Below are 13435 nucleotides of genomic sequence, written 5' to 3'. Positions count from 1 at the left end.
GGAGTGCCCTCCATCTCCCCTACTGGGAAACAGTTGAGAAGTTATTTTGTGTGGTTTATAATCAGTCTGAAGATGTGGAAGTTATTGAGCTCCATGCAGGTATTTTTATTGAAGGAATGACAGCTACTAAGCTCCTATGCTATTGTTACTGCCATGTTAGGTGTTTTTATTTCTTTGTAAGGAAGCTGTCCATGGGAAAAGTGTTTTGTAGCATAAAAGCAGTGTCCTACTAGGAAGCAGGAGTTTAGATACTTATTTCTTAAGCTGAAGGAACCTTTCTTCTGCGAAGATATGTTTAATTCTTCAATGGCAATTCCTTGATGTAGATTCCAGTTGGTGTGGGAGTATAACAGTTAATGACTCGATAATTCTTGGTAAACATATTTTTATAGTGAAAAGTCTTCGGATTTGCTAGTTGGACTCAGTTATTTGTGGATATAGGTATTTAAAATCTTACTTTTCGAAAATCACTGAAAATCATACAGGTGAAAATCATATAATTCCCTTACAAAGCTAGGTGCTTGCTGAGTTACAGTATTTACACAGGGGAATTACCAGTTTTTTAGTAATAGATGCAGATTAATTCTGGTTGTCTTAAAATGTAATAAGCAAGGACACTTTTGGAGCATATTTAATTTGTGACCTTCAGTTTTTCTCTTTCTTCTCATTTCCACATGGTACTTGCTTTTTGGTTCAATAGGAGTGCCTTCTCTGAAAAAAAAAAAAAAAATTGCCGTCTTGTTTGTATCCCGCTGAGATTTTTTCTTTTACATCGGTGTTTCTTGTATAATCAGTGAATTTAATGACACAGTTTGCTGCTCATGCAAAATAATTTCAGCTCCTTACAGTCTCAGTGTCTGTCCTAAAAAATTAAATTGCTGAAAAATTAAATTTGAAATGTGATTGACTCAAGTCTTTCAGTCTTCTTATACATGTGACTATTTATGAAACCCTTGCAGCATAGTTTGTACCTCTGTAAAGACAGCAGTTACTCACGTGCTGTAGAAATTTAGCTGCAGTGAAGGGCATACAGCATTTAAATCCCTTTGCTTATTTATCTAGACCAGCCTTTGAAAGGCACATTTGGTTAATAACTCTTTTAAGACTATGAAAGTGTTCATCATAGATGTGGTTGGGCCATGTGTGTCCAACAGATGCCTGTGGAAAGTGAAAGAAGCACTCTGAATTGAATTACTTTAGTAAACTGTGCCACCTCTAGTCAAGCTTCTTTCCACTGTTCATTATTGCCTGTTGGTAATGTTGGACATCAAAAGGATTTTATTGACACTCTCTAAAAATAGTAGCCTGCACCTCTCTGCTCCTGGAGCCCTGGCAGTGTGATTTGCCCTGTGTTCCTTACTTGAGCCTCACTGGCAGCGTGACATGTGGGTCTGAAAGATTATTTAATGATGTCACAAGCAAAGTGGCAGCAGCAATAAGGTCCCACACATTGGAAAGCCCGTGTGGCACTGCTTTCTTGGGGTACATGTGGGCTTCAAAGACAGCTTCCTAACTCAGCCAGGATGCGGAGGATAGGGCTGATGACACTCGTTTTCATCCTTTGAGGTGGAGGAAGAGACAGAAGTCCAGTGGTTTTGTTTCTGTAACAAGTTTTCTTGCTCTGCTATTGGAGATGTGCAGCCAGGGATGGTGCAGCTTTGGAAGTATCTTGGAAAGGCAGATTTATCTTTACAGGCTAGGCAAGGCAATAAATGGTGAGTTAGTTCAAGAGTAGATTTCAAATTGGTTACCAGTAATAAGTGCATAAATGTTTGTATGTGGTGTATTGTAAAGGTTGTTCACCCAGACTTAAAGATGTAATGTTCCAGCTGCAAGACTGGCTGCTAGAATGGCCTCTGCTGTCTTTCACAGATTGCTGTGGGGTCAAATGACATTCTGTGTTTGAGTGATGGTGAACAGGATCTACTTAGTTCCCTTCAAAAACAACGTTTTTATATTTTCCTTCCTCCAGGCAACTCACTTTTATGGATATAGCATCCACTCTTTTAATATATGCGGAACACTTATGTCTTAACTGCTTGGCAAGAGAAGAATGATGGATGTAAGGGTTTATTATAGTGTTGGATTTGGAGGTTAGCAGTTATTCTCATCTCCTGTATGTTACACTTTAACTGACTGAATATAGACTTGTGATTGCAGTAATTCTTTGCTTTTAAAATTTTAATTAAAGGAAGTTGTTATTACTTGAGTAATTTTGAGAAGAATGCATTTGTTTTAAGGAGTTTTACAGAATAAATATGTAGTAGAAAGCAGCCTGAGCCTTTCTGTCTGCCCTAGTGGGAGGTGGTGAAGGAAGTGCTAGTAGGAAAACAGCACCCGTAGATTCTCCAAATAATGTCTAGAATTTATGTCAATCAGATATTGATTCTTACAGTGCAAAATTATTTATGCTAAGATTTTAGCCAGGCACTTAATAAAATAAATGCCTGGCTAAAATCTTAAAGAACCCATGTATTTCAAAATATGATGCATGGTGGTAAGAACAGCTGAAAGCCTCCTAAATTGCATGACTTGAGGTTGTAGCCGGAGGTGATCATCTACCATTGTTAAAAGCAAAGCTTGTTTGTTGTAGACAAGTTAGTTAAGGAGAAGAGAGATAGAGCGGTTGATATTGAACAAGAATAGTACTTTCTTCTGTACTCTTTGGATGCTTGTTTTTAAGATACAGCTTGCCTGTGGTTTAGAAGTTAGAGAGTTAAACTAATTGTCATTTCCTGTGCTGGTGGTTCTTTGGCTGAAAAAGTGCTGACTTGCTCGTAGTTGTCAGTAATCTCTTGGGTGGCCAAATGTGTCTTAGAATTTTGTACACTGACAATGAAACAGTCTCATTGTGGTTGTGAATAGCCTTAAAACACATTCACTGTGATTCAAAAAGTGGCTTTCGTACTGGCTTTTGCCACGGGTTAGCCTTGGCTCACTACTCAGCAGCTTGCTGCGCCCAATCCTCAGTGAGACAGGAGAGAAAATGGGATGGAAAAGCTCGTGTTGAGATGAAGAAGAGAGATTGCTTGCCAGCTGCTGTCACAGGCAGAGCAGACTTGGCTGTGCTGTCAGTCCATGTCAGCTCCTCTTCACTCCTTCCTTGTGCTGCTCCATCCCTTGCCCTGCTCCATCCTGGTCTCTCTAGAGCCTTACAGGGGATCTCTGATCAGAGCTCCTGCTCCTCCTCCTCTGCCCCTGCTCTTGCCTCTGGGTCCTCAGGGCTGTTTCTCACACTGTTGTTCTCCCTCACTCATTGCTCATGGGGAGTGTTTTGCTCTTTCTGAACAAATGCTTTCCCTGAGGCACTGCCATCATGGCAGCGGGGCTCAGCTGAACCCTGCTGTGGCTGCCTTGGAGCGGTCTGGAACTGGCTGTGTCCATTGCCTGGCAGCCCCAGACACTCCTCGCACAGGCCTCCCTGCAGCCCCTGCCAGCAGCTGGGCAGCTGCACTCCATAAAACTTCTTCAGGAGGAAGCCATTATATTTTGATATTTCTTTTCTGGAATAATCTAAATATAGTGTCCTGAAATTTATTCCTGCCAGCACTGAGGGAAGGTGTACTGAAGTATAATAAGTTCTGGCTCTTGCCTTATGCTCCTACATGAAGTTCCTTGCTGTCTTGGGCAAGTTGGGGAGGCACTAAATGTGGCCTGTGGGACGCTGCAGATCAGCTGCAGAGGCCTAGGCTGGAGAAGAGGAGGAGAACTTGCAGCAGGGAATAACTCATGTAAATATGCTCACAAGTGGGTTAGTCCTGACACATCATGCCTCATAGTCCCAGAAAGTGCTGAGCCCTGTGGAATTGCCCCTGAGGATGCTAGCTTTTTCCCTAGCCACTGAGCTCCACTGAGCATCTGGCTGGGTTGCCTGGGTGCGAACATCCTATTGATTACACAGCCACGCTCAAGTGACCTATTTCTCTGCAGCCAGCCGTGCTGTAAATGACACTGCATCTTTCTGTTCCTCATTCCCCAGGGATCTCTGCTGTTTTTTGAGATTTGAAAGACCCATCTGTAAAAAGAGCCAGTAACACAAAGAAAAGAGGCTGTGTTTTGAGAATTTTTTATTATTTTTCCTTAAAAGTGTAATAGTCTATGAAATATGGGAAAATATGGCAGGTAAACTCCCCTTTTTGCCTGAAGGGGTGTATGCAGGTGGATTTCAAGGTGTGATTTCATTTTGCAGCTGAAATAATCTAGTGAGTAGTTCCTCCCAGCTTCCTGTGTATCTCCGTGCGTATGCCTCCCAGGTACCTACTGTAGCACTTGCTCAACTAACTGGGGAAGCTGGACCAGGAAAATACTGAAGTTAAATGCTGAATGAGAGATTTACAGTTGACAAGAATCTGCAGGAAACATCTATAGTGTTGTCTGGCAGGTGTGGGATATTTACAGTGAAATGGACTAGCTCTTCAATCAGCTGGTGGACAGTGGAAAAATCTCCCAACCCAGTCTTGGTTTGCTGCTGCAGATGACATCAGGAAGTATATAGTTAATCCCCAGACTTACCAGGAAGGTCAAGGAAGGTTAAATGAGGATCAGGAAAAAGTGACATTAATTCCATTGGACAGTGTAACTTCCACCAATTAGTGGACTCACAGGTTTAAGCAAGTCCAGAATAATGGGTAATGACTGAAGAGGTGGTAGGAGGCTCTTGGCCTTGCTGAGGAAGGGCAGTGCAAGTGGTGATAAATAGAGGTCTTAACTGCCTCTTATTTCTTAAAATACCTGAAGTAGTCCTAGCAAATGCATTTAAAAAAGAAAAGATGCTTTCAGCTTTCTGATACGTTAGAGACCAGTGGTGTGGTATTCAGATGAGAAACATTCTTGAATGATCCTGGAGTCAGATTTGAGATTCCTTATAAGGTATCCTTATGTTTTTAATGTTTGTTTTACTCCTTTCCTAGCATAGTTTCCAGATGGTGTGGAAAGCTGCAACTTTTTTGAATGTTTCAAAACAAATTAACCTTTTTTTTTTTTTTTTTCAAGCCTGTCTTTATTGTAAAAGATGGTGTCTTCTCTACCGAGTGCCTACCTTCAGCATTTCAGCCTTTTGGCAATTCTCAATGCCTCTGGAGACATTCTTATAGTTAAGAATTAGTGCTTTGTATAAAAGTTCAGTGGCTAACACTGATCAAAGACCTGGTGATTCTGTGGGTAATAAGAAAACAAAGTATGAAGTGCACTGACCTAACTAAAAGCACAAAAAGACATTGGAAATACTATTGCTCAAAAATTTATCGTTTTTGCTACTTAGCAAAACCAAAGCTAATAGTTACAGTCTTAAATCCTTTCTGTTCTCCTCATCATCTGAAATTACCAAACGGATTGAGCAAAGGCTTTTGTGTGGTTGGTAGAATTATTGTAATGTAAAGCTTTACATAGAAAGTGATTGTAGTTGTGAAAACAGAAACACAAGTGCTGGTTTTGACTGAAAGTATCCTGAATAGAGTTTTTGGCGTATTGTGCGAAGGATTATTTTTTTCTAACTACTACTTCTCAGTTTCCAGGGTATTGTCCTTCTTTATGTTGAATAGGTGTGAGAGGAAGCTGTAAAGCTAATTGTGGGGAAAGGTTGTGCTCTGTGACATGGGCACTGGAAGTTTGTAAGGAAAATCTCCTCATGTTTTACACGAAGAGAGAATTTCATCCTTTCCGCTGAAATGTAACAATGTGGGAACTCCCTTACGTAGTTCTGTTATTCTGTGCATACTTCTGTTAGAATGCACAGAAACCTATAGCCTGAAGGCTCAGTTTTCTGATACTTGCACATTAAAGTAGGTCCTGTTGTGTTTATAATGCACATTAGACCTCTTTAACAGTGCTAAGTTTTTTTCCTTCATTTTTCATACTTGAGCAAAATATTTCAGTGAAATTTTATTTTGGGAGAGTCTCTGTCTTCTCCATTTATTTTAGTGTCAAGAATATATTTAGAACTGATATTTGACTACAAAGAGAAGAGAAATTATGCACTTTTCTAAAGTAAGACTGTTAGACTCTTATTTGTTCCACTTTGCAAGGTGTGAGAGCTACTTAAAACCATTTAGTATTTTTTGACTCATTTTAGCAGTTAGGATTACTTCACTTTTCCCCACGCACAGAGGAGATTGAATTAAGCCTTTAAACAGAGAGAGAGAGGACAAAGTAATTCTGTAAGAAGAGTGTTAGCATGACAAACAGCTTGGAGAACAGCTTACCTGGTTTTGAATACCAATAAAGCTAAGCTGTAAGAAGGGGTGAAACAGATGATAACTTATGATCATTACATTTTTTTCATAGGAGGATTGAGCTGATTAACTACAAGTGCACAGCTTTTTTAACAGACCCTAGAAACTGACTGCATATCCTGAGGACTTGCAGTTTAAAGTTTATATTAACTTTAAGTATAACTTAATGTGTTTATTTTCCTAGGTGTTCCCCTCTTCATACTGCAGTTGATAAACTTTCCGAGTTTGAAAGGTAGCCTTCTCCTCTGTAGTTGCTATATGGAAGTGGATGGAAACTAGAAATATCATTTTGTGTTTCCATGGGGTGAATAGTGCATTGAGTCCAAAAACAAAGAGGCAAGCCAGCATAGCAGGCATGAGGTAATAGTTGTAGTCTGTGTGCCAAACATGAAATAAGAAACATCTGCAGTTTGTATTTTGAAGTTCTGTTTTATGCAAATGTTCTGTCTGGAAGCAGAAAACTCACAGGAGTGCCATCAGCAATTGGGTTGAGTTTTTGGTCTTGCTCCTGTCAGTGATGAAATGAGAGCAAACCTCTTTCTTTCCTGTCAAGACTGGAATTTAATCATTGGTTTGATGCTAAATAACTACAGCTAAATGCTGTCCATGTATGAATTATAAAGTGTGTTATGAATTTGTGTTTGGTTTACATACTTGCTAGAGTAGAAGTCAAGGAAGGCACGGCGCAATATTACATACCTGTGTCAGTTTAAGGATTTTGCCATCTTTTTAGTTAACAGTTGAACACAGCTCTCTGCTGGCTGAACAGATTTTGTCCTCCTCAGTGAAGGCATAAAGAGATTTATGCATATCTAGCTCCAGTTTAGAATCTGCCTCAATGTGCAGTTTGGCAGTAGGATAAGCGGTTGCTGCTGGGCATCAGACCTGTATGTTCCCTCTCCCTCCCTGGCATTGCTTCTTGTCTGATTTCTGGCTGTGCAAGCTTATAAAGTCAAATTAGCAGATAACCTTTTCCATGAGCGAGGACAGTTTGTTCCTGACCCACTTGCTGTGGCTCTGGAGTGGCAGGGCTTACGCTGGGGAAGCAGGATGAGTGTGTCTGGGCAGCGTGAGCAGCCTTTGCGTAGCAGCTGACCAGTAGGTCCAGTTAGCTCTGATGTCAAACAGCATTCCCAGATCAGACCCATTTTAGCCAGCAGCATAAGCTGGCCAGCTGGACTCTCTGATGGAAAGACAGAGCTGTTCTCCTCTTACTTTCTGTAGATTCTGGTGGGGGGTGGGTTATAGAGAGTGAGCTACCTTCTCAGAAGCTCATCCATCCAATTGAATTATTATTTTTAGTTACCATTGTTCCTTTAAATTGCGTACTTTCCTGCATGGGATACCTTGTAACTTGTTGTTGTACAGTCCTGTGCACATTTGTGTAGTCATAAAAATCAAACCTTGTAAAGGTTCACTTTGAAATACTGTTTTGTGTAGTAGACAAATGTTTTGTAGTTGTAATTATCTATGATGAGAGATTGTACTTGTAGCCACTTCTTTGGGGAAAAAAATCAAAACTATTTAACCTTTTTTAAGGAATTTGAGAGGCAAAAGAAGCTGGAGGTTTGGTAACAATCTGCTTAAAATTTAGCTCACAGGAAACTGAAGCACAAGTTTATGTTCATTAAAATATGACCATAGCCTTTTTTTGTAAAGGCAGTTTTGATACTGCCAGTCAGGTGTATGTGTACTTTGAGGATTGTATTTTGAATATTTTCTTTTTAAGGTTTCTTTCTTATACTTTAATTTTTTTCCTCTACCATTTTATGTTTTTCTCTCTCTCTAGTAGATGAATTCTTTTGCACATTAGTAATACAGAGGACAGGCATAAGCCTTTGTATACCACACTGTGTTATCAGCCTCTATAAGTGAAAATGTTGATAAAAAAGTCTCTCTCAATATTCTTCTGTTTAAGCTCTCACATTTCTATTTTTCTTCTCCTGTTTCCCTCTATATCTGTGCATTTTTATCTTTCTTCATGCTTAGAATTGTTCTAATCTGTTTGTAACTGGAAAGCTATGAGAACTTAGTTAAATAGCTTGCAGGCTCTGTCAAGAAAGCACATTAATAAAGGATATGAATCCTTAGGATGAATCATACTTCAGCTATCTGACACTGTACTTTTGAGAAACTGAAATGTAAAAATTAAATAGTTCAGGCTGTCATTTCATCCCACTTTACCCTGCTTCTTATTGCACTTTGATTAAACGGCATCATCCACCTACTCTCAGCTGCATTTGCGTGAGAGGAGGGGCTGGGACCTTCTGGTATCTTAGTTCATGGCCAGCTGGTAGAGCTGTGAGTTTCCACCACCTCCAGAGCATTTGTAAAAAAAAGGATCCTGAAACTGTCATCTGGCCACCTTCCCTGGAAGCATTAGAAACCTCTATTCCTAATGTTCTGCTCACCCTGGAAGAGAAAAGCCTGCATTGTAGACCTGGAACTTGTTTTGGACATTTCTATTAAAAAAACTTGCAGTTTGTTTTGCAAAAGGACCATGGAGATGAAGTGGACCTATGAAGTATGTGTCTAGGAAGTTAGAGTTGGGATGCCGTTTTTTAAACACTATTTTTGGAAGAATTTATGAAGTAGTTACTTATCAAAGTAAGGGGTTTTTTTGCCTGTGTGTGGAAGGAGCACTGACATGTCAGGATCTTTTTATTGTGTCAGCGTACCAGGCTGAATAACTGCACCTTATCATTCACTTCACCTTAGACTGAAGGAAACTGCTGTCACACCATTTTATTGCTAGCTCCCAGCTTTTTTAAAAGCCCTGTATAAATGTGTTAAAGTGTGACATCTGCTGTTGTCTACTTTTAGAAAAGCTTTTTAGCATTTTGGGTTCCCCTGCCTCCATCGCCTTTTCTCACTGTGTTGTCTTTCCAGCAGTTAAAGAATATTATCTATGAAGGCTTGTGCATGAAACACACCCCAGAGTGAGATTTTCTTTAATCTCGTGGCAGTAATCATCTTGCAGGTATGATGAGTAAACAAACATTTCCCAACCAAAGTAAATTTTTTCTTATGATACATCAACTGCATCATTGAGAGACCATTTATGGGTTTGTTTGTAGACTTTTTCTGTATGTGTGGTTATGCAGCCCTATGGTACAGGAGAGAAAGTGAAAGAGAGGCCATTACACCTTAAAGAACTTGTTGAGAAGGGAGTGTGTAGAAGATGCAATCGGAATAAGTTCAGCAGTTTCAGTGGATTATATGAGTGGATGTGGGAGAACTGGCTTGAAGGTGGGGTGACTTCTTTCAAAATACTGTCATGTGATCTTTGTGCACAATTAGCAATGTTTTGGGTAAAGGTACAGATGGTGAGGGTAAACTAATTAACTATGGCAATGTCTTTGGGCTGAATGCTGACTCTCTTTCCTTGCAAGGGCTTCAGGCAGACTTCAATGCCATCCTGGCGTGAAATACGATTGTACAGCCTGGTCACATCCATGATGACCAGAATGAGCTTTGCGTAGTTAGTTTTGATAGTACTGTAGAGAGATCTTCTTCAGAATCCTTTGACTGTATAAATTTGCCCTGGCTGTCATGGGTGTTTCACTTCTGGTCACAATCCATGTCAGTCATAGTGTGGAATAGAAAAACCAGTATTCTTAGTTCAGGATGTATCTGCTGTGAAACCCAGTTAAGTCTTTTGCTGTTGCTTTCCATTCAGTGTCTAGGTAAAGTAACAGTCTCATAGCTGTCACGTAAAATAACAATCTTTACATTCAGGCATATTAGAGGTATTTTAGGAACCAAATGTAAAGATGCTAATGTTATTATTTTGCATAGGTACATCACAGGGGGTCTGTGCATGCCACTGAAATTAGGCATGGTAATGATCCAGAATTAACTGTGAGGCTTTCTGACAGCAATAGATGTCAGCATTCTGTAACACACAGAAAAAAGCTACATGTTTTTGTGGAGTGAAATATCAACAACTGTTCCCTTTTAAAAAATAATCTACTTCCTGCCCTTTATATACTTAGTTGTAAAGGGATCTGTTTTAAATGCCTAGGCTGAAAACAGAGGACTATGTTGGTATATTAAACTGACCAAATTTAAGGATGTATTCAACCGTTTGTATAAACAAGGCTTATTTTGAGATTTGTTTGGTGATCTTATATGTATTTTGTCATGTTTTTTGGTGGAAATTGCAGCCTGGTAGGATGACACTACTTTTTTCTCTCCTAATGAATCCTATGAAAGGTAGATTTTTCTAACCCAGTAAAGAATGATCCTAGACAGATGCTAATACGCAATTCAGCAGCACAAATATTGATTAGAAATTTTTGCTTGCTTTTCTTACTCCACTCAGTATTTTGGGCAGATGGATGCTGGCTGTTGATTGGCAGGTTTGAGATCAGAGCAGCAGGGTGAGGCAGGTGTGCTGGCTGAGCAGTGTGGGGGCGACTCCTGTGTCAGACTTGGTTCTTTTAGTGTAGACTGTTTGCTGTATGAAAGATCCTGCATTTGCTGAGAGCTGTCCAAAAAGGAGATGGGGAGCATAGAATGGGGTGCATAGCAACTGGGGATTCCTCAGGACTTGGCTCAGAAGGTGAGTTTCAAATAAAGAAAATAATATATTAATTTTTAAATAATGTCTTGGACTAATGAGGTCTGTAACATCCTATTTTATGGGTTACTTACTGTTGAGGGAAGTAACCCATAAAATAGTATATTTGGGTTTCTTTTTACTGCCGTGGTGCTTGTATTTGGTTGTTTATGATACAGCTTTTCAAAGGTGATTGAACTCACTTTCTCATGCAGACACTTGCATATTTGTAATGGCCTTCTCTGACATATAATCTCCATTAGGTCTGCAAGGTAACACAATTGCGTGGATGTGCCATGAAACATTAAAAACTGCAGACTCCTGGATTATGTCATTAGCTGTCGTTTTTAGAAGAACAAAAAAGGATTATGCTTCATGTCAGGGGACAAAGAGAAAGCATTTTTTGAAGGACACACATGGGGCTTGGTGTGTCCCCAGGCTGTCTGTGTGTAGGTGTAAAACTGAGAATAGATTACAGCAGGGTGTTTTGTGGTGCCTGTTACTTTCTCTCCTTACAGTACCTGCAGAGATCCCGATGGGAATGACTGTCTGCCCCCTCTAGTATGTTAACCCTGTTTGTTAACTGAGTCTAGTTGCACTGGCTTGTTGCATCTTTTGGGGTATATTGCAGCAATATGTTTGGAACATGAGAGACTCTTGAGATGTTTGGAAAACTTTTTTGGAATGGAGGGTGGTGAAATGCTGGAGGAACCAGAGAGGCTATGAAATCTGTCCTTGGAGGTGTTCAAGACTCAGCTGGATGGGGCCCTGAGCAGTCTGATCCAATTATCTTGCTTTCAGCTTAAGGTTAGAGTACGTGACTTCTTAAAGTCCTTTCTTAATTTACTCTCATTCTGTGGTATTTTTAGCTTTTATTCTTCAAAGTTCCACCAGAGTGAAAAGTAGCTCTCCCTTTTGAGTGTTTGTATATGGATGGTTGTAGGTTCACATGCTGAGCATTTCTCTAAGAGATCTGAAGGGTTTCACACTTAATACTGTCTTATTGCTACCACTACTCCATATTAAATTATCTGGTGCATTTCTTTTAAAACCTCTGTAAGACCGTAAAAGCTGAAATGTCACCAAAGAGTTGTATAGTGGAAAACGGCATAAGAAGGGGTGAATCCATCTAAATTTCTGTTCTATAAATGTATTTTAAAGGTCTCCTAAATCAGAACTGTCTCTGATTTAATTAGCTTGGCATTCCATAAGTCAGTTTTACTCTTGCTTGAATAGCTAGATGCAGCTTGAGAGGGATGAAGTGGAATTCTTCTGGAAAGTTGCCCTGTTCAGAGGGAGGTGTGGTAAAATTACTGTTCCTGAAGTAGCCAGAGTATTAGTGAAAAATGTTCTGGATGAAGAGAAGCAGAAATGTCCCAGTTTCCACTAGCTGTATGCAAAACTGTCACACTTGAGTACATTAGATGATGACACAAGAGAGTGTGATAGGAAGGATGACACCTGGAGTGGTATTCCATTGGAATCTTGGCTGGGACCCCTTTACAGGGTGTGACTGGTAAGCCATGGGCACGTGTGTTCATGTCTGGCTCCTCTGGTCTTCCCCCTCACCCGTGGACTTGAAAGATACTCACTGGAATAGTTAAAGAGACTTCTGGAGAGGCAAAACTAAGCTTAAGGAAGAGAAGGAAATACATTGCACAAGGTGTGGCTGAAGTAGAATGGAGGGGAAGGAGAACTGGGTGATTTTGAATTACAGGGAGAAAAGGTAGGCAAATATGCTGAAGGGAAGAAGAGGCAGTAATCTCAACAGAGAATGAAGTTGAGGCAAATGAGATGGACAGGCATATTTGAGGTCTCCAAGAGCCTACCTACAAAAAAGACTGTATTAGATGTCATGTTCAATAGCACATGCCATAAGGAATTTAGTGTGTAAGTATTTGTGTTCCTCAGTTTTCAGCTGGCTTGGCAAGCAGCTGTTACCACTGCAGGTCTCTAGGTCTAGTGATTTGGCTGCTGCATGGGAACCATGTATATATTCATGTTTGTGGGAGTGGGGTTGTATATGTACCTACATATTTAATTTTTGCATTGTTTTCTGAACTATTTAATTTACTGGAAAACAAGTACAGCTGGAAATAGCAGATGTCCTTGCAGAGGCAAATTGCTGTTACGACTTCAGATGGACACTGCTGAAAGTGTTTAAATGATATAAAAATAACGTCATGTAGCATAAGAGACATTATATGTGAGCTGATACTTCTTCATGAATCATTTCCTGCTGAAAGTGCTATACAAAGCTAAGTGCTAGAGGGGCTGTATGTATGTGATTGTATATAAATGAAGAGCAGCCATGCTTTTTTCCATGGTTTGTTAAGTGCCTGTGCCGGTTCAGAGTATGAATGTGGTGATCAGTATTCTGCCTTTAAACAATGCTCACATTTAGATACTGGCTATTGGAAATTGTAATGGTCTTCTGGGATTGTACTCTGTGATAAATTTTCCCTTGAGGTTGGCTGTGAGAATATGTGGCCTACTTTAAAAACTCCTTGAACAGAGGAACTAGTTGCTGCTCTAAATTATGTTTTAAAATGTAATATTTTAGCGATTATTTAAATGAAAAAAATAACCAAAATGAAACAAACCACTAGATGGATACATGTCTCACAAAGGCAGTTTATGTGCA

The 13435-nt window shown here is 39.9% G+C and overlaps 1 protein-coding gene across 1 annotated transcript in view; it reads left to right on the top strand.

The window, feature by feature from the left end:
* Nucleotides 1-10748: 10748 nt before the first annotated feature.
* CEP85L (centrosomal protein 85 like) overlaps nucleotides 10749-13435 on the top strand; it is a 93059-nt gene continuing 90372 nt past the window's right edge. The window contains exon 1 of the mRNA XM_041424029.1: nucleotides 10749-10794. Within this exon, the coding sequence (XP_041279963.1) occupies nucleotides 10749-10794 (46 nt within the window). The remainder of the gene's footprint in view (nucleotides 10795-13435) is intronic.

The sequence above is a fragment of the Onychostruthus taczanowskii genome, unplaced genomic scaffold, assembly GCF_017590055.1.
Source record: "Onychostruthus taczanowskii isolate IOZ18803 unplaced genomic scaffold, ASM1759005v1 scaffold8, whole genome shotgun sequence".
NCBI lineage: Eukaryota > Metazoa > Chordata > Aves > Passeriformes > Passeridae > Onychostruthus > Onychostruthus taczanowskii.
This window is presented reverse-complemented; position numbering and strand designations above follow the sequence as displayed.